The sequence below is a fragment of the Lynx canadensis genome, chromosome A2 (assembly GCF_007474595.2).
Source record: "Lynx canadensis isolate LIC74 chromosome A2, mLynCan4.pri.v2, whole genome shotgun sequence".
Classification (NCBI taxonomy): Eukaryota; Metazoa; Chordata; class Mammalia; order Carnivora; family Felidae; genus Lynx; species Lynx canadensis.
This window is the reverse complement of record NC_044304.2, coordinates 90,293,275-90,318,169: the sequence shown is the minus strand read 5'-3', so window position 1 is coordinate 90,318,169 and position 24,895 is coordinate 90,293,275. Positions and strand designations below refer to the sequence as shown.

At 37.7% G+C, this 24,895-nt stretch overlaps 1 protein-coding gene across 1 annotated transcript in view; it reads left to right on the top strand.

The window, feature by feature from the left end:
* ELAPOR2 (endosome-lysosome associated apoptosis and autophagy regulator family member 2) overlaps positions 1 to 24,895 on the top strand; it is a 174,096-nt gene that overhangs the window by 119,086 nt on the left and 30,115 nt on the right. Inside the window, exons 9-16 of the mRNA XM_030307869.1 lie at positions 8,549 to 8,729; positions 10,617 to 10,745; positions 15,770 to 15,860; positions 16,542 to 16,644; positions 19,817 to 19,954; positions 21,447 to 21,710; positions 22,408 to 22,581; positions 24,608 to 24,797. Of these exons, the coding sequence (XP_030163729.1) occupies positions 8,549 to 8,729; positions 10,617 to 10,745; positions 15,770 to 15,860; positions 16,542 to 16,644; positions 19,817 to 19,954; positions 21,447 to 21,710; positions 22,408 to 22,581; positions 24,608 to 24,797 (1,270 nt within the window). The remainder of the gene's footprint in view (positions 1 to 8,548; positions 8,730 to 10,616; positions 10,746 to 15,769; positions 15,861 to 16,541; positions 16,645 to 19,816; positions 19,955 to 21,446; positions 21,711 to 22,407; positions 22,582 to 24,607; positions 24,798 to 24,895) is intronic.

Sequence of the window (24,895 nt, the reverse complement as noted above, 5' to 3'; positions counted from 1 at the left end):
AGATCCACAAATGGTTCTAGTCTTGGCTATAATGAAAATATTTAAAAGTGCTGTTTTTATTATGTCAACAAGTAGTTTTTTGTGTCAGTGAATACTGTGACAAGATTTAGTTGACCTGGGCCAAAAGGAAGTAAAGCTATACATTAAATGTAGAATGCACGGAACACACACACACATCTGTGCACACATATGCATGCACCCATAGGCATGTTGTGTTGACACATTCACACAAATTGCTTTCTTTGTTGAGTCTGGGTAACCCCTGAACATGTTCTCAGTGTAGAACAACACATTGTACTAGCACTCCATAAACCCAGTGAATCTTTAAAAAGTGATTTGAGACTTATTTCAAGATAAAAATGTCTCGCTTCAGAAGTAAACAAAAACCAAAAGGAACTTAATTAACAGGTACAATTAATTAATTAATTAGTGGGGAAACAAAGATTGCACATGTGAATTTGAATTTTTCTTTTTTTTGTTTTTTGTTTCAACATTTTCATTTGTTCTGGTTTCATCTTTTAAAAAGGTATTTTAGGGGCACCTGGGTGGCTCAGTCAGTTATGCATCCAACTCTTGATTTCAACTCACGTCATGATCTCACGGTTCATGAGTTAAAGCCCCTGCATTGGGCTCCCACTGATAGTGTGGAGCCTGCTTGGGATTTTCTCTCTCCCTCTCTCCCTCTACTCCACTTGCACTTGCACACTTGTGCTCTCTCTCTCAAAATAAATATATAAAGTTTTTTTAAAAATAGAAAAGGTATTTTACTCTTGCTTGGCTCATCCTGGCGATTTGCTGGTGGTTTAGTGATGTTTTCAGGTCGTTCAATGACTGTGGCTCTTTTTGTCCTGTCGTATTCTCTTTGATCTTATTTTCCCCTTGTGTGGAGAGGATCCTCAAGGAAAGCAGCTACTGATGTATACAGACTTTTGGACATGATAATTTATATGACGCAGAAATGCCCAGGTTTCTCTATTCATTCTGAAGTTTAGTTATTTGATTGCTTCCTTCCAATATGGAACATTTTTCAGAAATATTTTAATTAGTAACTGAAACCGTTCTAATCCTGATTGAGAGACTCTGATTAACATCATGAAAAATGTGGAATGTCTATTCACTCATTCATTTATTCAGTGAATCTTCACTGAGCACTGGTTATATACAGAGTGCTGGGTGATGAGGGCAGAGCCAGGGACAGGCAGAAGAAGAAGGTAAATGTCTTCCTGGATTGTAGGGCAGTGGTTGTCAACTTTTTTGTGTGCATCAGACTCACCTCGAGGTTCCCATCCCAGATTTTGTTTCAGCCGATCTGGGGTGGGACCTGAGAATTTGTATGTATTTTTTAAATTTTATTTACTTTTTTTTTTAAGTTTATTTGTTTATTTTTGAGAGGGGCAGAAAGAGAGAGGGAGAGAGAGAATCCCAAGCAGGCTCCACGCTGCCAGCACAGAGCCTGACACTAGGCTCAAACTCCTGAAACCGTGAGACCATTACGTGAGCCGAAACCAAGAGTTGGATGCTCAACTGACTGAGCCACCCAGGTGCTACAAGAGAATTTATATTTCTAAGAAGTTCCCAGGTAATTCTGATTCTTCTGGTCTAGGATCTCAGCAGTTTGAGAACCACTGGTCTGGATTTCAGTCGAACAGAGATAGTCTGTCAAAAAAAAAAAAAAAAACAAAACTATTATTTCCAATTGTGATTAGTGCTACAGGAAGAGAAGTCTGAGTTTTATGGGGATCTGACCTAGCCTGAGAAGGCTTCAGAACTGTATGAAACCTCAGGCCCAGGTATGGAAGAAGAGCGTTTTGGGAAGAGGAGCAGATTGGTGAAGATCTGATGTAGGAGGGAGCATGGTGTGTCTGAAGAACTAAAGAGATATGAGTGAGACTGGAGTGTGGGGATGTGGGTAGGGGGTTGCATTAGCTGCAGCTAATGGCACAGTTTCATGCCAGAAGAGGGAGGTTTCATAGTGGTGAATTAACTTGAGATTTTTGTGTATGTTTTGTTTTCAAAATGTTCAGAGCCCACTTTTTAAATATATTGAGATATACTCATATGGCTGCATGCAAGCCCATGCACAGATTCATTGCTGGAGATTTGAACTTAAAAACATCTTCACCTTGCTAATGTCCAGGTAGTCATCGAGAGAAGGCATCTTGTAATGTTTAGCAACATATTTGATCCAGCTTCTCTGATCTTCCAATGGCTAAGATAGGGAATTGTGGACTAAATGATCTGGTTAAGAGGATATATGGCTAACTGAGGAACTGTATGTAAACGTCTGACTTAATAAATGGATATCGACTAGGAGTGTAGTTGATATTAACTGGTAGTGTAGTTGGTATCATGTATTGGCTGTAGGAATATAAATTTAGCAAACTAATTATATATATCCTATGTCATACCAAGAAGAATATGAGTACATGTGAGTTATTTTCAACATTTGATTTAAAAATCCTCAACTTACATGAGGATATTAGGGATAAGTGTGTTGAACTGTAAATCAGTAAAGCTGGGGAGAATGACAAAAGTAAAATTTATAGAGACCTCCGTGTGTTTGAACAGTGAGCTCAAATGACCAAGTGTTGGTGCTTATTTGTGTTATAGTCTCAGATATAAAAGTATTTAGAAAAGAGAAAACATGAACTTGCCAAAAATATTTCAAAGAGAATCCAAACTTTAGAACCTGCCTTACCAAAGAAAAAATGCAACAGAAATTTAATGGGGGAAAAAACGCCCCAAAATATGAAGGGTACTTAGTTTTCAGGTAAGTAGGTACATAGTTGAAAAACAAGTCCCCCACGTGTTTATCCTATCCACAAAGGGTGTCCCAGGTCTGCTTGCAGAAGTTAGAGGGATGAGATGATTTTGTTAGGGAGTCAACCACTTACAGACAAGGCTTAAGCTTTTGTTTATTTTGGGTAACAGAGCTAGATAGAATAACTTTATTATTATCATTTTTTTGGTCTTTTATCTCAGGGTAAATGGTAGTTCCCTCCCATGCTCTGACCATGGGATGCGATACACATTTCTTCTGAATGGGTTGCAAAGCAAAGTGTCAGTTTTGCTTCCACACTTGGAGATGATTGACAATTCTGTCGATGAAATTAAAAGATACTTTTCAGCATTTGGGGTGAGTGGAAGAGGGCAGGAGCCTCTTGACTCATGTGACTGGGAATTCAACCCAGAGCCAACAGCTTTATTAGGGCGTTTTTCTCTTGATCTTCTCATTGGTATTCTTGGCACAGTTTGCTTTCCTTCGGAGGCAAGCTCATTCCTGTGGTACCAGATGCCTTTTGGCTTCTCCACTATCATCCTCACAGCTTTTGATCAGAGGGAGGCACTGAACAAGTTTCAGAAAAGACTCTTACTAGTCCTGCTTGAATCATGAGCCAACCTCAGACCAGCCATTCTGTCCACTAGTGTGGGATACTCTGTTTGGACAGCTTCGTTCACTGACTGATCCCTGTGGCTGGGCAGCTGGACTGTATAACTCCCTTTTCCTCTCAGTGTCACACAAGTCAGTTCCTAAAGAGGAAAAGATGATATCTCTTACCACACTGAAAAGAGAGTGATTCTGTGCAGTTTCACAGAACTCTTCTGCTCTTAAATAACATGAATAGACTTGGCAAGGTTGTCTTCATATACTGGGAATTGCCACAGAATTTTTTGCATACCTCTCCTGATAGTTTCATCAGTGGTCATAGAAGGTTTGCTAGTGTTTTGGTATCAGTTCACTTTATTGCAAACACAGTTCTTGTAAAGATGACTGTTTCCGGGGCGCCTGGGTGGCACAGTCGGTTAAGCGTCCGACTTCAGCCAGGTCACGATCTCGCGGTCCGTGAGTTCGAGCCCCGCGTCAGGCTCTGGGCTGATGGCTCAGAGCCTGGAGCCTGTTTCCGATTCTGTGTCTCCTTCTCTCTCTGCCCCTCCCCCGTTCATGCTCTGTCTCTCTCTGTCCCAAAAATAAATAAACGTTGAAAAAAAAAAAAAAAAAAAAAGATGACTGTTTCCTTCACCGGACTCTCAGCTTCCTGTAGACAGAAATGTGTTGCTAATCACTTAAAAAGAAAAAAAATCTCTAAGCCTAGTAGAGTACCTGGAATATAGAAGATAATGAAGCATGTTTTGAATTAATTCATAAATAAGACAATTAGTAAGTGAATGAATGATTAACACAGTTACAGAGTTGTGTTCTGTCCTTGGCAAAGGGCTCAAAATAATTTTGACAAAATGGGCAGAATCTAAAGTAGAGGGGTCAGGATATTAAACTCTTTGATAGGAAATATGGTTGAAGTTGCTGGTAATATTTTTTCAAGTTGAAGAAAAGACACCATGGGATGGAGGAATTTTGGTCATCTTTCTGACATTTTCTGCTTGTCCCAAAGAGATTTCATCTCTTTGAATATCCATTACATCTCATGTTTCAAATGATGGTGGTGACAATAATGATAGTAATAGAAATGATGGTATTAATAGCAGAAGCATCTGTCATTTACACAATTGCGTGCACACTCTGTGCGTGCATGTGTATTCAAACATTGCCTCTAATTATTTTTCTCAACAGCTATGCAATTTAGACATATTATACTCAGTTTGTAGATGAGAAAACTGAGGCTTGGTGAAGTTAAAGTAATTTCCGTAAGGTTATAGGTAGCCAGAGCTAGTAAGTTTTAAGGCTGGAATTCTAATCATGTTTGTTTCCAAATCCAATGCTTTTGTATTCTCTTCAAGTATTTTCTTTTTTTTTTTTTTTTATGTTACAGCAGTTTGTGAACCTGTCTTATCATTATTAGACTGTAGCCACCTTCAGAAAAAAAAAATTGTCTTATTAATATTTAAATTCCCCACAGTACTTTCTTCCAGTAGGTACTTAATGAAAACTTCCTTAATAGTGAGCTAAAGCATTAGGAGGGAAATCTTAGAAATGAAGAAATAGACTTTTCTGTGTTATTCCATAAGGCAGAATTTGGGCGACTTTATAGAAGGTAAATTCCATTGACACATACTGTTCTCATGTTTTGTCATAGAGGAAACTTGCTGCCAGGGTTAGAAGGGTGCCTGGCAGGACAGGATGTTTTAGAAGGAAGCCTTCTTGAGAGGGGACATTAGACTGTGCAACTTAGTCATCTCTGAGGCTAGGAAATTGGTGGAATTTGTCTAGTATTTTCTTTGCCCTTTAATGAACTTCAGTGTTCTAAGTTATTCCAAATGCCCACTGTCTCTTACGCAGTACTTGTGAATTGTATGGCAAGGGTAAGATGTAGGGGACATTAAAAAATAGGGTATAAAGGGATATGGGTTTTATAACTGCCTTCCTTCCTATATGGCTTAAGCAAGTCAAATATAATTGGAAACTCTGTTTCTGAATTAGGATGACGGGAAAAGACCATGGCATTTCCCAGTGATTAAAGAGTTCTAAATCTGTATAAAATAAAATTTCATGATAGTCTTCTTTAAAATATTTTTAACAGCTTTATTGAGATGGAATTCTCATATCACACAATGTATCCATTTAAAGCCTTAGTTCAGTGTTTTTAATATTTTCACCCCAATCTAATTTTAGAACATTTTCTAAAGCTGGAGCTAGAACGTCCGGTACAGTGTTCAATCCCCAGAGTGTCTTCCACATGAAGGAAGAAGAGGACCCAAGCTTGGATGCATTTAGAAAGGGGACAAGGACGTAACCACAAGGGAAAACAGAAAACATTAGAACTTTCACAGATAAGGAATCCAGGTGAATGCTGGTATGTAGTTGGGGAGCTGGGCACATGGTGAGAGCGTGTGTGGATGTTGAAAAAAAATATTTTAAAGGAGACTATCATGAAATTTTACCTGATACAAGTTTAGAGCGTGGCTTTGAGGGAGCGGATGGACACAACTTGGCAGAATGGTGTGGGCATGTTGGAGAGACAAAGTGATGAGGGCTCAGTGTCTCACCCATGGAAAAGATGGAAGGTTGGAAAAGGCAGGAAGGAGAGTAATAGTCTGCCTAGTTGGGAACATACAAGTTAGAACATCATAGGAGCAGAGGGCAGTGAGGCTGGAGTAGCGGTTGATAGACTTTTAAAGACCATGGAATTTAGCTCTAATGAATTCAGCCAGTCTACCAAGCCCTGGTGCTTCTGTACAGGGACATTTGCAGGAAGAAAGTTGACAACTATGGACAAATCCAGTCTCAAAATCTGTCTAAATTTAGTCTTCCCAGTCTTGAATTTTATTTTGACATGAGAATTGATACCTCCATGTGTTTCTCTAAAAAGTATTTTATTCCTGCGTAATATAAATATAGTCAGACACTATAGATCTTCTCTAATCTTACTGCCCGTTTGATAAGTTTTGTTTTATGAGGGTTTTTTTTTTTTTATAAAATGTTTCATGATTTTGTCTCAACTTGCCAAAGAATGAGTTGATTGTTGGTTTTTTTACCTGTGCTGTGAGCCATCTGGCACTCGGTATCATTTATATTAATTATTATCTTTCCCCAGTCAGCTCCACTTGAGAGCATCTGTCCCCATTAGAAAGGGAGGCACAGAATCAATCTGCCATGTGAAGCAAGAGGCTTTGTGAACAAAACTTTTCCTATAGAGCATTCGAAATTTGGCTTCTAAATGTTTACATTTAAAGATAGTGCACATTTTCTCATTTTTAAACATTTACTATGCTTGGATTGAAATGCAGGTGGTTAGCTGACTTGGTCAAAAATATATTTGCGTATTTTACTATTTTTACCCTAACCCAACTGGCTCTTCTTGACTAGTGTTACTTTACTGTTAACTAGCTGTGTCTAATTCTTGGGCCAGTTGTTTCACGGTTCTTATCCACAGCTTCCTCATTTATGAACTTGAGGATAATAATACTGACCTCCCAAAGTGGGGGGGAGGATTACGAGGTGAGCCCCCAAAATCAGTGCGAATGCTCAGGTTAGCACCACCCCACCCCTCCTCTCACGTGGGACCCACCTATTTTCAACAGTGCGGTAGGTCATACCTAACGTGATGGAATTGTAATGAATGTCCAAATAGGTCAGCGAATTTGTGAATTGATTGGGTTGAAAATTTGTTTTCTATACATTCTGAGCCAGAATTCGAAAAAGACCACCCCCCAATATAATGATGTTTCATTTGCTTATATTCTCAGAATTTTAGACTCCCCCTTTTTTCAGGGGAGTGGAGAAACCCTGTGGGATACAGGATCTAGTTTATTATTTTAGCTGTTGAGGAAGCTTCAGCAGGAGCGGCCATCATTTTACAGATGGGAAGAGGGAGGCATATGGGTGCAGTGGCTGGTTAAACTGTATCATGATGTGGGCCATAAAATGAATGCAGGAAGAGAGAGTTGTAAAAGGAAAAACATGTTATTTATAGTTCTGTTGAGACAGCTACCTTTTAAACCTTTTTCTTAAGCGTCCTGCTTCAGATCAGGTAATTTGCTCTTCCGTAAGAGAATACTTGAGAATAAAACTGAGTAGTCTAAAGGATATGCTATATAATTTTTTATTAACTGGAAATAACCATAGACAAGTACCTTTAATTTTGTTTCTCCAGCTTCAGTATTAGACTTATTATTGCAAAAAATTGTTTTAAAGGAGAAAGATTCACTGGATTATATACCTATTGAAGGAAACTGAGTCTCTTTTTAAAAACTATAGTTATGAAAGAAATGATTTTTCTCTTTGCATTTAGAATACCTTTTTTCCCCTTTACCGAGCATATTGATTTTGTTTGTGAATGGGTAACCCATTTAATATTTCTGGTTTCAAAATGAGAGTAATTTTATAATCATAACTTTCTGGGTTTGGCTGAGTTACAGCTATTTTGTTGTATTTTGTGCTGTGTAAGGGTGTATGTATGTGTGAGAGAGAATATGAGAGGATGAGGTCTAAAAGATTACTGTCTGTTAAAGTAGAGGCTGTGTTAGCCATAATGTTAGAAGTACCTGTAACAGGGCACAGAATTAGAAATATTTTAGGTAATGGCTCTTGAAGATTAACATCAGGTAGACAAAGATTCAGAGAGCAACCACATGTATTTGTGAAATGCCATAGTCTTCTTAAAAAGATGAATCTGTTCTTTTGTGATCACGTTGTGCTAAGCCTGGTGTTATGTGCTGGGGGGTGAGGGAAAGGAAGAGGGTGGTGGAGATCTCCAAATGAGAAAAGTAGTGTCTGAATAGAAACATATGTTGGTTATGGAATAGAGTGAATGAGTAGCTAGAAGAGTAAGGGTTATACTCATATGTCTATGTTTTAAAGAGGAATTCCACAATGAGGAACTTGCTGTATGAATGAGGTAAGGCCACCTGTAGCTCATAGTGAAAACATTTGGAAGTAACAGTCATTCTCCCACCAAAGGTTTTTCTTGTCTCATTTTGTTACTAATGTTTTAGATTCTTTTCAGCTGGCCCTTCTATCACTGTGTGACTCTTCCTCGGCTTTATGTTTAACACTTTTTGTTATTGGAAATTTAAAGGAAAGATAAAATTTTATATCACCTGCAAGTTTTGTTTTGTTTTGTTCCCTACCTCCCCCTTTCCCCCCTCCCAGACACAAATTATGTACAAGTGGATAGAGCCCAAAATCTGCCGGGAGGATGTCACGGATGCTATTAGGTTGCCCCCTTCTGGAGAGAAGAAGGATTGTCCACCTTGCAACCCTGGCTTTTATAACAATGGATCATCTTCTTGCCATCCCTGCCCTCCTGGAACATTTTCGGATGGAACAAAGGGTAGGATGCCAATTGGTCAAAGAATTGGACCTTTAGCCAAATAATCTTGCTGGACTATTGTGACCTTGTTAACTGTTTTTATGGAAGACTTATAAAACATACTTATCTCAGGAGAGTTGAGAAATATTATAATGAATTAGGAGATGAGGTCTTCTTTAGCATACCAAGGATAGCTTTCTAGGGGCGTCTTGTGTAATATGTGTAATATTCTCTTAATGGGATGACTCTTCCTTTGATATTGATAAAAAATTCCACCATATTAACTGATTAAGGATAAGCACTCATTTTTTTTGGTGAGAGTGTACACATATGTGAATGCAAGCATAAAATATAACCTCCTCTAATTTACGTTTTGTGCTATAATAATAGCAAAAATTGCTTGATCACATGGCAGTGAAAATAGTCTACGTTATTTCAGAGTGTACAGTTGGGAAAGTTTTAGTGTATATCAAATAATTTAGAAAGTAGTATACAGAGTTTGTTTTAATTTTCATAGACAAAAATTAAAATGCATTTCAGTTATAGCCATCTCACTTGAATATAGCCATGCCATATATTTACTATCTAGAGCCTGTGATAGATAGCATAAGAAGGACTCAGGAGTCTAATTGACTTCATTTTGAATCCACATCCTATAGGTGACATTTAGTATGATTGATCTAAGTTACTTAAACCTTTTTTTTTTAAGTTTACTTATTTTGAGAGATAGAGAAAGCACAAGTGGGGAAGGAGTAGAGAGCGAGAGAGAGGGAGAATCCCAAGCAGGCTCTGTACCAGCAGCACAGAGCCCATCACAGGGCTCAAACTCAGGGACCGTGAGATCATGACCTGAGCTGAAATCTAGAGTTGGACACTTAACGGACTGAGCCATCCAGGCACCCCAGTTACTTAACCCTTTTGAACCTCAATTTTCCCATCTGTAAAATTGTGGATAATAATATCTAGCTCATTATCACTGACCAGGTTATGTAAAAATGTGTCCTATAGTAGTACTTTGGTATCAAGAAGTGTTTGCTCAGTAAATATTTCTCTCTACTGATGTGATTAACGCAAAGTGTGTTGGGCAAATTCGGAAATGGTTGGGAAGGATCCTTCCATTTCATTGTTGCAGATGTTAATTTAAATCAGGTTTATTTATAAACCTGCCTCTTTCCATATCTCTCAACAACTTTGATCAGTTTTCAACATAGTGAGTATTTTGAATTTCAAGTAATCAGTCCATAATTACATGGTATAATACTCTGTTCTGTTAAGTTTAATAAACAATAGGAAAGTTGAAATATTTCCTTGCTTGCAAGGTAGATGGAACTGATTCTAAGGTCACATATAAGATAACTAGTTTCAGATTACCCTTCTTGGGGAGGGTGATTTGATATTATCAGTTACTCTCAGATTTAAGGAAAAAGTAATTTTAAAATATTTCATATTTATCCTTTTCCTTTTTTCATGCGAGTCAAGTATATAGGGTAAACTATATGCAGAAATATTTTTTGTTGCAGATTTCTTTGGCAAAGTTATTCTTTTTTTTTTTAATGTTTATTTATTTTTCGGAGAGAGAGAGAGAGCACACACAGGGGAGGAACAGAAAGAGAGGGAGACACAGAATCCGAAGCAGGCTCCAGGCTCCATGCTGTCAGCACAGAGCCCGACGTGGAGCTCGAACTCATGAACAGCGAGATCATGACCTGAGCTGAAGTTGGATGCTTAACTCACTCAGCCACCCATGCGCCCCTAGAAAAAGTTATTAATTCTTAAGGGAATTGGCGCTCTAGTATCTCTCCTTCCCACTTCCCTTTTTGCTAATTAAAGTTTAGTAGTCCTTAGAGGAAGAGGAAGATGTCCAGATGTGGTTTAATTGTAATTGTTTATTTCACCTGTCTCTTGTAGAATGTAGGCCGTGTCCCGCTGGAATGGAGCCTGCGCTTGGGTTTGAATACAAATGGTGGAATGTCCTTCCTGGCAACATGAAAACTTCCTGCTTTAATGTTGGGAATTCAAAGTGTGATGGAATGAATGGTGAGTTCAGAATTCACCTACCTAATGAATGTATTTGGGTAATAGAGACTCTTGGACCCAGGTCTCTAAGAAACATACCATATATGGGTATGAGGAACCTCAATCTTATCAGTTAGCTACGTGTCTGTCTTCCAGCCCTCACATCAAAATAGTAAATGTGGTGTCAGAACCAGTTGACTTTTCTGTAAGAATATGAACTATTTTGCATTTTTTGGAGTCAGTTTTGAAGTAGATACTGATGATAGATAAATGATGATTTATGGTTATAAATACCAGAATAAATCACTGAGGGATGTAATAAAACTTACGTCATTTGCCATTTTGAAGAGTAGTATGACAGCATTTCTGCCAGGATTTGTTGAGTTTGGCTCAGCGCTGAGCTGTATTGAGAGGTGAAATCATCTCTAATTCCCCTTCCCTGTGAAATCTGTGACTGTGTGTACAAAATATGTATGAACCCTACTTATTGAAAACTTGCAAGTGTGACAGAATACTATGTAAGATGGTGGCTAAATTTTATTTGTTCTACAATTTTAAGACCCGAGAGAGGCTAGCACCTATTTGTTCTGCAATATTTGCTGGTTGAATGAGTGACAGTATCTATGTGTGTATTTTTTAAAGTGTTTGTTTATTTTTGAAAGAGAACACAGGCGGGGGAGGGCAGAGAGAGAGAGAGAGAGAGATAATGGGACACAAGATCTGAAGTGGGCTCTGTGCTGACAGCAGTGAGCCCTGTCTGGAGCTTGAACTCAAAAACCATGAGATCATGACCTGAGCCAAAGTCAGATGCTCAACTGACTAAGCCACCCAGGTGCCCCACCTGTGTTTATTTTTGAACTTGATGCTCGGAGTAGGTGTCACAAGTAATAGAGTTTTACACCAAAATACATCCTTTTACTTTTATCATCTCATTAGAAATTTTTATGAGCTCACTTTTTCTCCATTTTATATTTTGTTTTAAAAAAGTTCTTTATAGTTGCATCTGTTTTAAATCAGTACCTATCTGCAATAAATAAACTTGGGATGTGGGAAGTGAGGTGAATACATGAACACAAAGATTGAAAAGCCGTAGGTCTTTGAATAATGTTGGTTAAGCATGAGTGAGAGTGGGAAAGAAAAAGCCTTAATATATATTAAACATTATGAAATACTTTCTTTATTGACTACTAATCCCATTTCTAGGAAATTATCCTAAGAAGAAGAAACGATAGAGTAGTTATTACCTGACCATGAAGGTGTATGTTGATCCTGGATTGAATTCTAAGTTGAGGAAGTTAAGACCTATGGAGGAAAAATAAGATGGAAAGGCCAGGGAATTGAATGATTTCATGAAAGCATTGATAGGGGTGTGTGTGTGTGTGTGTGTGTGTGTGTGTGTGTGTGTGCGCGCGCGCGCACGTGTGTGTGTATTCATTTGTAAAGATCTTCTGGAACATTTAAAAAAATTTTTTTAATGTTTTTTATTTATTTTTGAGAGAGACAGAATACAAGTGGGGAAAGGGCAGAGAGTGAGGGAGACACAGAATCCGAAGCAGCCTCCAGTCTCTGAGCTGTCAGTCAGCTCAGAGCCCGACATGGGGCTTGAACCAGTGAACCGCGAGATCATGACCTGAGCTGAAGTTGGACGCTTAACCGACTGAGCCACCCAGGCAACCCTATCTGGAACTTTTATTTGATCTTTTAGAGAATTTAGTCTAACTCTCATGACACTACTTGATAGCCACTTATTCTCTCCTTTACTTAGAGGCTAAAATTTATATTTTTCCTAATTTTCAGGAATATTCAGCTATTAATTTGAGAAATAGACATCTCTGCCGTATTAGTATGTGATATTAGAATAGCAAATAGTAATGTGAAAAATACAATACAAAAATAAAGATGAAAAGGTGATGTGTATTTTTGTGTCTGGACAGTTCAATATCAATCTTTGAGAGGAGTAGCATTGAAAAGAACGGGGACCTAAGTGAGAGGCCCAGGAACAGCCCGTTTCATGAGGTAGTCACCCAGTCATGGGGTTCACATAGATGTGCTTTGACCAGCTTGATTGTGTGATTTGGAGTACTTTGAGATTCATGTCTTGTCAGTCTGAGTTTTACACAGTCGTAGAAGAGATAATGCAGAAGTAAATCTTCATGTATTGGAAGTTTGTCTAAGAGTTACCTATAATTGGAGACAAGTTACTGTTTATCCATGAAGGTGTTCATAGAGCATTTTCTGTGGTAACAGAATTTGAAATGGTCAATCCGGTGATAGATGATGTTTATGAAAGTTATGCTGTACTAATCAGATGTTATTACAGATGTTATACAAGCATTAAAAAGCATTACTAAGCAGATGTTATACAAGCATTAAAAATGGCAGTCATACGGAAAACACTTTGACAATGTTTCAAGAATTTTGAATGTTCCTATTCTCCAACCCATTAATTCTATTTCTGGGAATTTATATGAGGGAAACATTGTGAAGATGAGAAGAGAGAAATTATGGAAAAAGACGTTAACTTTAGTGTTACTTAGGAGAAAAACCAAATTTTCAACAATGGGATATAATTAAATAAAATTATGTTGTAAGCATACCATATATTATTGAATCATTAAAATTAGATGGGGAAATGTTTTTAATATAATAATAGAAAAATCAGAAGACATTGCTAATGAAAAAAATCAGAAAATAGAGTAAATAGTAAAATCTAAGGTCTATTTAAAGTGTGTACTAGAAAAATGATTGAAAAGAAATACATTGAAATGTTAAGAGGCCATCACTTGGAAGTGGGAAGTTTCAAGGAAGTATGAATTGTTTCATTTTTTTCGTTTAGTTTTATTTTATTTATTTATTTAAAATGTTTATTTTATTTTATTAAAAAAATTTTTTTTAACGCTTATTTATTTTTGAGACAGAGACAGAGCATGAACGGGGGAGGGCCAGAGAGAGAGGGAGACAGAATCTGAAACAGGCTCCAGGCTCTGAGCAGTCAGCACAGAGCCCAACGCGGGGCTCGAACTCACGGACCGTGAGATGGTGACCTGAGCCGAAGTGGGACGCTTAACCCACTGAGCCACCCAGGCGCCCCTGTTTGTTTATTTTGATAGAAAGCATGCAAATGCGAGTGGGAGCAGGAGGCAGAGAGACGAGAGAGAGAATCCCAAGCAGGTTCTGTGCTGTCAGCATGGAGCCTGAGGTGGGACTCAATTTTCTAAACCGTGAGATCGGGACTTGAGCTTCAATCAAGAGTCAGATGCTTAACTGACTGAGCTACCCAGTGTCCCATAGTTTTACCATATTTAATAAACATTCCTCCTTGGCACACATTGCTTTCCAAGTCACGGTAACAACACAGAATACTGGGTTAAAAATATATTTATTTGACCTAGTAATTCTTTTACTGAGATTCTTTTCTAGACAAATACAGAAAAACTTTACCAAAAATAGGTTTAGTATTATAGTGTCATTTATACTAGCTAAAAGGTAAAAACCACCCAAATGGTTAAATTGGATGTGTGGTCAAAAGGAGGTAAGTCCAGGGGAACCTGGGTGGCTCACTTGGTTAAGCATCTGACTCTTGACTTCAGCTCAGGTCATGATCTCACAGTTTGTGGTTTTGAGCCTCATGTTGAGGCTGAAACTTTGTCTCTGCCTCTCTCTCTCTCTCTCTCTCTCTCTCTCTCTCTTTCAAAATAAATAAATAAACTTAAAAAAAACAAGGAGATAAATCAAGTATGTGATTTAGTAAATTATAGATATTAATTATATCTGTCTCATGATAAACTATTAATTCAGTCATAAATATGTTGGTAAAGTATATGGATAAAATGCATATGCAGTAATGTTACCATATAAAACCATGGCACAAAATGTTATCAACCGTAAGAGCTCAGTGATGTAAAAACGTGTGCATCAAAAGATAGTGAAAAGAAACTCCTCAGAATGTTAACACTGGTTTTATTTATTTTACTAAAAGTACGTTTAATTTTCATTTCTCAATTTTTCTGTGGCTTTCAAAATTTTATAATAAATATAAATAGAATTTCTGAAAACAAGTAAATAATGGTGTGTGTGGGGATGCTTCTCCTTTCCTTATGTAAGGGGCCCCTTTCAGCCTATAGTATATTGATTGTTTCTGTGCAGAGGACAAACCTTCCATCACCTTCTATGTGCAGCTGCAACTATACTGTTGACAGTAGTTAGCATGCGCCTTTCTCTCTTTTATTCTCCTGACTCCTCAGTGAGTGTAGACCCAGTCTTGTCTTTCTACCCCTACTGCATGGTTCCTGGCACTCAGTGCATGCCACTTGAGTAAAGAAATAAGTGAATGAAGGCAGAACAGGAGTTTTTTTTTTTTTTTTAATTTTTTTTTTCAACGTTTATTTATTTTTGGGACAGAGAGAGGCAGAGCATGAACGGGGGAGGGGCAGAGAGAGAGGGAGACACAGAATCGGAAACAGGCTCCAGGCTCTGAGCCATCAGCCCAGAGCCTGACGCGGGGCTCGAACTCCCGGACCGCGAGATCGTGACCTGGTTGAAGTCGGACGCTTAACCGACTGCGCCACCCAGGCGCCCCCAGAACAGGAGTTTTAAATTAGGGAACAATAATATAGCAAACTATAAGAAAGAACGCTAGACCCCAAATCTTCATTAAGTAATTTGACATTTTTAGTTTCCGTTGGTTACCTGAAGAATAAGATTTTCCATCTCAATTTATTAGAATGGATAAAGACCATCTGTTTTAGTTAAAAAAAAAAAGCCTAATTGAGAAAACTTGTTAGTTTTCTCATTGAATAGCTTCGGTGCAAAAGTATGTATTACTTGATTCTTCCTGAGGAAATCATATAGAATGTCTATTGATATTTAGGAGTCTACCTCTGCATGTAATTTGCTACTGCAATGTAAAAATAGGGAATTTTGGGGGAGTATTTCTAACTTTGAACGTAAGCACCAGTAGTCCGTTTTTTAAACCTTATTTAAAAAGGTTGTTGGAAATCATTAACGGAATTTTTACTGATAAAGATGCCTTATCTCATTTCCAGGTTGGGAGGTGGCTGGAGATCATATCCAGAGTGGGGCTGGAGGTTCGGATAATGATTACCTGATCTTAAACTTGCATATCCCAGGATTTAAGTAAGGAAAACCAATTCTGATTCCCTTCTGTAAGAATCCTCATGCCTGCTTCCCTCTAGAAATAGTTGAAGTATGACTGCCTTCATAACATATACTTACATTGTGACGGATTTAGCAAGTAACAGGTAGTTATAGGATAATGTATTACATTTAAGAATATCTGTAAAATTGGTGATTGAGAAATTATAACTGTTAGTTGTATATTATTTAGATGAAGCTCAAAGCTTTTAACACTAATTCTGTCCAAATGTTACAATGACCATGATTCTTGGATGCTTAATGAAGAGGTCTTAGTCCAAGTAGTTTATGGGAGTATCCTTTGGTTTATATGTTTATTTTTCTCTCAGTTTTCTCTGTAAAGTAGTATGTTATAACTCTTTAAATCCCATTTGGGTTTAGTTCCCCATGTTGAAGCTTCCTAGTAAGGCATCTTTTTCCTGCTTTAGAATGGATGGTAGTATTTATAGTAGGAGATTCAAGCACATTAACATGGTTGTGTAGACTACTGGAATGGTATGGGTGTGCAGAGATTGAGTGAGGAAGAAGTTGTGGCTGGAGGCAGCCATTGATTAGGAGAAGAGATGAGCATCGCTTTCAGCTTAATAGAAAAAGTGACTTAGTTTTGTTCCATATTGTATTTACAAAATACTATAAATATTGTAATTTTAATCTGTCAACTAGACCACCAACATCTATGACTGGAGCCATGGGTTCTGAACTTGGAAGAATAACATTTGTCTTTGAGACCCTCTGTTCGGCTGACTGTGTTCTGTATTTCATGGTGGTAAGTGAAAGAGAGGCTTTCAAAGGCGGGTTTCTAAGCTTAGCGTTTTCTTTCAAGTGTCAATTCATTTATGCAAGTTGGGATAAGAATTCCATTTTCCTTCCTATTCTTAGGCCCTTCCAAAAAATTAAAAAATACCTAGGGGCACCTGAGTGGCTCAGTCGGTTGAGCTTCTGACTTCTGACTTCCACTCAGGTCATGATCTCAAGGTTCCTGAGTTCCAGCCCTGCGTTGAGCTCTGTGCTGACAGCCCAGACCCTGGAGCCTGCTTCGGATTCTGTGTCTTCCTCTCTCTCTGCCCCTCCCCTACTCACACTCTGTCTCTCTCAAAAGTAAATTAACATTAAAAAAAATTTTTTAAAAAATGTCTAAAGAAGTCACTAAGAAATGTGCAATGTAACCCACAAAGAAAGCTTGTGTTCTTCATGGGAAAGACTGAGTGAGTGGGCTTGGGCAATTGACGGAAGTCAGGAAATATTAATCTGGTAAAAATTCCTTCCTAAAAATATGCCACCAGCACAATGAAAAATTCGTCTCTAATAACCATTCAGTACTTCAAACCATCAGGAGGGAAAAACCTGTATTAATGAAGTGAAGGTAGAATATAATGGGAGTGTAAGGCATCAAGAAGAAAGAAAACTCTTCATTGTTAAGTTTAATAAATGTAGACAAAGGGCTTTGTGCATGTTCTAATTTCACCTACTTTTTCTTGATGCCCATATATTTCAAGTCTTAGGTTGATAAAAGTAGCAACACAAAATTTATTAAGACCTCATGTGGCTGTTAGGTTGTTGGCTAGGATTTTAGCACTGTAAGTAGTGACTTCATAGACATGATTTGTTTTTGCTTTTTTTCCCAATAGTCTTTTAGCAGCTCATTAACAGGCTATTAACAATTTCCTACATGATATACAAGATGAAGATTTAAATATTTGTGATTACTACCAGATTAAAGGAAGGCAGACTATTTTGTTCTGAAAAAGAAAAATTGACTTTGTAGTAGTAAAAGAAGATCATGAATTATCTTTAACACATCCATTTATTACATCACAAATAACCAATAAATATTCAATTCCCAGCTCTGCCGATTTCTTTAACCCTTTAATTCCTCTTCATCCTTGGTGCCATTGCTGAAATCCAGACTCCCATTATTTCTCAACAGCAGTCTCTATTCTTTTTTCTCAATTCTCTCATATATGCTGCTATCAAAATTATCTTTATAAACATACAAACACTATTAGAGGCCTCAACATCAAATCTACCTACTTTCCCTTGTTGGTTTTTTTATTGCCTGTGGCAGTGGTTATTAAAGTATGGTCCCTGGACCAGCATCACCTGAGAATTTGTTAGAAATGTAGCTTTCTGAGCTTCATCCTAGTTGTAATGAGACTAAATCTGTATTTTAACCAGCCATGGGAGTAGTCCTAACATCAACTCAGTTTTAAGAACTAGCAGCCTTTGAATACACTTAAAATTCCTTAGCATGGTATCTATATGGCTTTTTGTACTCTTAGCCCAGCCTCTGTTACCAAGCCTACTGTTATTACTACTCACATCTCTGTAGACACCCTGAATTTGTTACAGGAACACCCTGTACTTCAGGTCTCATGCCTTGACACTCTAAGCCAGAATAACACTCTTCCTTTTCCCCTTTTGTCTGGTGAACTCTCACTCATAATTCAAGCCTTGCTCAAACGTCACCTCTTCTGGGAAGCTTTCTTTCAATCCTTTAAGTAAAATTAGCCACTCTCTCCAGTGTGCTGAAACCCTTCAAGAAAACTCTATTTTAGTCATGTGACTGTATTGATGTTTTTGTCTCTCTCACTTGGCCAAGCACTCTTGAGGGTAGGGATCACAGGTATTTATTTTCATGAATCAACCTTATAGTTTTTAGCTCATAGCAGAATCTGCTTATTTTCTTTCCTCTCTGTTAGATTTGGTTTTCTCATAGGATTTTTTTGTGATATCATTAAATAGCATATAGGAATGCTGTCAGAATCATGCAGTGTTTTACAGAGGTAAGACGGTATTATTTGCAATAATGCAATAAGTTCCTTTTATTATTGGAATAAGCATCTAGAAAGATAGTGTTTAACAAAGCACTATCTGTGTTGTATGGGCTTCTTTTAGGAAGTGGCATGTATCCTGGTTTGGTTGTTTAGTAAGCTGGGGAAGTTCTGCAATGTATGACAAACACATTCTGTTATTCCTTTCTGTGGTGTGAACTCAAGACACATATCTTTGTACCATATTTGATTACGTTATAATGTTTGACTCCTATGTTTACATCATAGAAAGAAACAGACATATTTTGAGCTCATGCCACTGTATTGTCAACATCCCAGATAACAGAAGCCCATCCAAATTTCTAAGCCCTCTGTTAAGGTTTCTGCAGTCAACACTAATTAGAAAATTCAAGGTTAGCTGAAGTTTTCACTTCAAATTAATTAGATGCATATTACATCGGTTGACTTACTATATTTGCCTTCTCACCACATTAATGACAGCATATTGGTTGAAATGTTATACCTTTGTATATTATTCTGAATATTGAATTTAGCTAAGGAAATCAGAAATAAAATATGATACAAAATTATCCTTTGGAATTCAGGTTTAAGCAGGAGAAGATTTCATGAACTTAAAATAATGTTCTGGTTAGTCTGCACTTGGGGAAGCCTGGAAGTTGCAAGTATAGTTCAGGGGGAACTTATAATTCCTGTGCAAGACCTGCCTGGCAGAATCTCTCAACGAAAAAAGATAAACATGGAAAACCTTGCTATTCTGTGAGGGTTCTAGAAGTTTACTGTGAGAAGTTTGAGGAATTACATTTCCCTTCTAAGTGTATTTCCTAAGCTAGAGTCATATGCTTGTAGGCACGCACACACACACACACACACACACACACACACACACACCCTTAAATATACTATAATTTGAGACCTCTTTCAGGTTACATTGACAACGTGGTTTTAAAAATTGTAATTAATAAGCTAGTGAGTGCTTATGTAGACTTGAAGCATGTTTTGAGAGCTCTAGAGTTATGTGCCCTCCAGATAAATATTCACTAACCTTACAGGGATTACTGTAAATACACACATATTTGTAGTGTATACATATGTATATCCATACTGAGTTTATGCCTTTTTTGTTTATATTTTTCTACTATATTTTAGGATATTAATAGAAAAAGTACCAACGTGGTGGAATCATGGGGTGGAACCAAAGAAAAACAAGCTTATACCCACATCATCTTCAAGAATGCAACATTTACATTTACATGGGCATTCCAGAGAACTAATCAGGGCCAAGATGTAAGTTCCACGCACTTTTTTTTTTTTAACACAAAGATGATGCTCCCAATGGAAATTCATACAAAATGATCATTCAAATCTCTTGGAGGAAAAGACTTAGTTTTTTTATTGATGTAGAATCAGTCATTTGGTTATGGAGTACATTTGTACAAAAATGGTAGATATATATTTTGAGAGCAAGAATGTATGGAATTGAGTAACACAGTGTATCTTTGGATTGTTCTCCACTGAACAGATAGATTTGCTGAAAGCTTAAGAGAAACAAAATCTAATTTTGTAGTTATTTAAAAACATATTGTTAAAGCTTTCTGAGACTTTGAGAAGGCTGGTGACCGTCTTCCTCTTTTTCTGAATGATCTGACATTTGTCCAGGAGCCATCAACTGGTGTTAGTTTATTATTTCCTTGTAGTTGTGTCTCCTTTTACAGCCTGGAGAGTGTGTATTACACATGAGTGGGTTAACACACAGAATTATTTATTCTCTTTTACTTTCCCTGCTAGAGTAGACCTTAATTCTCCCGTACGTTAATTCCATTGTATGTTTCAATAGGAGCAGGACTGTTATTTTTGTGGATCTCCATAGACGTGACTATCCAAGGTGAAAACAAAGTAAACCACTTAAAGCTGTGGTAGCAAATGCAGAACATTTTCTCTTTTCTCTTCAGACTTTCATCAGGGAACCCATTCCCAGATGTTACTTGACTCTAATTGTTCTTGACCAGTGTTTGGATTACCATAATGTGGGGCATGAATGTGCTATGGAATACTTCCTTGACTTTTTTCTTTTCCCCAGACAAGAAACAAACATTAAGTTGTCTCGGTTAGCATTGCTGTCTACTGATAAAGTGGTGCCCGTTGCCTGGTGGGAACTAGATCTTCTTTGATGCAGTGTCAGAAGAAGGAAAAGTATAGTCAGGGCCAGGTTTTGCTCTCTACTATGCATCTTTTTGGTGGAAATCAGTCATAGGCTAGGGAAAGGACTAGAGAGGGAGAGAGAGTCCCAAAGGGGTGGTGTGATGGCATCAGTATTACACAGTGTTTGGGTGAGGACCAGAGTCCTGGTCTTCCAAGACTACTCCCTTGTCCAAAGCTTTTCCACTTGCCACACTGCAAACATCCTATGGTATCATTACTTTTAGGCTAATATCCGAATAAACAAGTATGGGAGATAAAGTTGTTCCACTGTTAAACCATACCAGTTCATCCAGATGTAAAGCTTATAAACGTGCTTGAGTTTGTACCAGTTATGACAGATCTTGTAGTGATTGTGGCTAAACTCCTGGAACTCGATTACTGAGGAAATTAGCTTCTAGTGTTAAGATCGAAGGTTGTTTTTTAGAAGAACTGAGAAGAAATAATATTAATCCATTGTCACTGATAAACTGTTCGGCTGGAACACTCTGCTTGGTTCTTTGGTGATATCAACACAAAACACTCTGGTTTTACAACTCAGCCCCAAGGCAGAAGTCATTACTTTCTGCTCTCTTTTTAGAATAGACGGTTCATCAATGACATGGTGAAGATTTATTCTATCACTGCCACTAATGCAGTTGATGGGGTGGCGTCCTCATGCCGTGCCTGTGCCCTCGGTTCTGAACAGTCGGGCTCATCGTGTGTCCCCTGCCCCCCAGGCCACTACATTGAGAAAGAAACCAACCAGTGCAAGGAGTGTCCACCTGACACCTACCTGTCCATACATCAAGTCTATGGCAAGGAGGCTTGTATTCCATGTGGGCCTGGGAGTAGAAGCACTCAGGTAAGTGAGTGTGCATTTCAGTTGTTCCCGGGAAGACACACCTTCATAAAGAAACTCAGAAGTTCCCTTTAATATTTCTCCGGCAACTACAAAGTTGCTAGCTATATTTAGAAATGGCTTTTTCATTTTTGTGTGTGTGTTTTCTGCCCTTAACATTTCTTAAGCACTTAATATGTGCCATGAAGGTCCTAATTCCTGGGGGCATAAAATAGTAAGGAAAGCACTCAAATAAGAATGCCTTCCAAAAATATTAAAATTGATATTTTGTGTCTTCTGTTAAGGTAGAGCAAGTAAACTACCTCTGTAGGTGGGACATAGAAATATATGAACAAGTGTATCTTAGAACATTTTAAGGCAAAGGTTGATGGCATTTTTGGGTGAAAGAGAAAGTAGTTTTCCTGTATGTTGACACTGGTGTAACAGGGACTTGTGGCTGTTTATTAAAATACCTTAATACAAGAAACTAGTTTTGGAGTAACTTCACTCTTACTTTTAAGAAATGCTGATTTTCCTGAACTCTACCGAGGAAAATCTAATTAGTGTTTGGAAATTCTCTATATTCGTATGGTAAAATATAACTAGGACAAAATTACTGAAAGAGTTTCAAACATAGAACTTTTTGGAAACACATTGTTCATAGCAGCTAATATTTTCTTTTGTGCTGTATATTTTTTAATTTCTTAATCTCTAATCAAAGGACCACTCAGTTTGCTATAGTGACTGCTTTTTCCACCATGAAAAAGAAAATCAGAGTTTGCACTATGACTTCAGCAACCTCAGCAGCGTGGGCTCGTTAATGAATGGACCCAGCTTTACTTCCAAAGGAACAAAATACTTCCATTTCTTCAATATTAGTTTATGTGGGCATGAGGTGAGTTCTGGCTGTCAAAGTGAGATGGAGCTGTATTTCGGCTTTGCCTGAGTTGATATTTTCTGTGTTGATGGCCCAATAAAATCTCTATGGGAACTAACAATCAAATGTCAGAAACTGAGCTGTGATTGCTTAAATTCTGTGTTGCCTCCTAGCAGGCTGGCTGGCAGCTTTCTCCAGCAGGGCCAACCTTGTCTGGTTCTGCATTCATCAAGGCACTTATCTAGCCAACTGAAGCCCAAAGCTTGGAGTTATGGTGTAGGTACTTGAAGCATCTTTCATTTTTTGTAAAAATGGGTCAGGCTTGTCAATCCCACCTATTTTTCAGTCTGGCAGTTTTGGTTTGGGAAAGTTTTACTGTTCTTTATGCCGTCTGTTTTAAAAGAAAAAGACTTCCAAGAGGAAGTTTATTCAACAATAAAAAAGGAGGTAAGCAGGAGACAAATGTCGCTTGATCAGGTAGTGTCTGCTAATAAATAATGGGATCTTATTTTTCTATGGGAAGAAGCAGAACCTCAATTAATGCTGGTAATGGGAAGAATTACAGGACTATATGCCCAGTATTTTTATAGATCTATGAGGTTGGGGTAGGAGAGAGTATGTATATGTATACACCATTAGCAATGATGAAAATGTAATAAGGCATTTCCTCCATGTTTCTTTCCATATTAACTTTGGCATCTCCAGTGGTCTTCATTATGAGATGCTGTGCCACACTTTGTGCAAAGGAAACAAAAAGAGATCTGATGACCACAGATGTTTTCAGACAAAAAGATCTGTAAATTTATTTGGTATAGTGTTTGTCCTGTCCTGATTTTACAGGGAGAGATCAAACACACTTTATTGCTTAGTTACTCAGTTCATTTGACAAATAAACAAATATTAAATACCTGTTATGTTGAATACTGAGTGGAGCAGTGAATGAGATTAGTTACACATTATATTATGCTTTTTTTTGTTCTTGTGCCTGTGTTACCACTGTCTTTCCTTCCATCTCTCCTCTCTTCTTTTCTGTCCTCTTTCTTTCCTTTTTGTCCTCATTCCTTTTATTGTAGTTTACCTCTTTCTTTCCTCAGTAGTTTCTCTCTCATCTTTTCCATTGTTTTCATCTTCTTGGCTTCAGCCATTTAATTTAAGCTTAGTAAAAGTATATTGTACCTGTAGTGTGAGAAGGCTTGGTAGAGGGAGAAAATTTTTTAAGTTTGGATTGTTAGCTGCATTAAGAAAGATAAATCTGTATTCTTTTCTTTATGTTCATGTGTGCTTACTTTACATCTAAGATCAGTAAAATCATGTCCTTTTCCCCCTTATATATTCCTTCATAGAAATTGTAGAGAAAGCTATGGTCATTTGCAGTGAGACTATAGTATATTTAAATAGCCTTTTAACTTTATATATTCCAACTGATTAAATGATTAAAAAAGTAAATCTCTGTATTCTCTTCAACTTACTGTGTAGTTGAGTAGGTACATGTCATTGAGTAAAGACACATGTAGTGGCCAACTATTAAGAACTTAGGCGGGGTTCCTATGATTTTGCTCCAATATGGCTTTTATGCTTTCTTCTTCAGCCTTCACATTTCCTTTCTGCCACAATAGGCCGGTAAAGGAGAAGGAAGAGCAAGTCTTCTCCTTTGGAATTAAAACCTTCAGTCAGAGTTATCTGGTCTCTTTGAATGCATTGCTATCTTATGAATCAACGGTTTCATAGATGATTTTAGTTCCTTAAATTAGATGGCTTTCATCAGCATAAATGATGCTTGTAGTTGGATGAGCAGTGTAGTATTGAGTGTATATATTCATTATAACTTACATGACTCTCAACCCTGGTTAGACGTTGGAATTCCTCAAGAGCTTTTTTTTTTTTTTTTTTAAATGCTGGTGCCTGGGCCCCACTTCCTTTTATTGAAAGCAGAATCTCTGCAGTGAGGAGAGAGCCACTGCTCTACTAGAGTCATTAGCTCTCTTGAGATCCACTTTAGAGAATGACTGTTCAGTAAAACCTCTTGATGACTTTGTTTTCCTAGGGGAAGAAGATGGCTCTTTGTACCAACAATATAACAGACTTTACAGTAAAGGAAATGGTGGCAGGGTCAGATGATTACACGAATTTGGTAGGAGCATATGTATGCCAGTCAACTATTATTCCCTCTGAGAGTAAGGGTTTCCGAGCAGCCTTATCATCACAGTCCATCATTCTGGCAGATACATTTTTAGGTAAGCTTCATTTCATTCCTATATGCATGCATGCAGTTATTCTAAAATTATAGTACTGATAACTTGTCATTGTGTTGGTATTTGCCATAGATGATGGA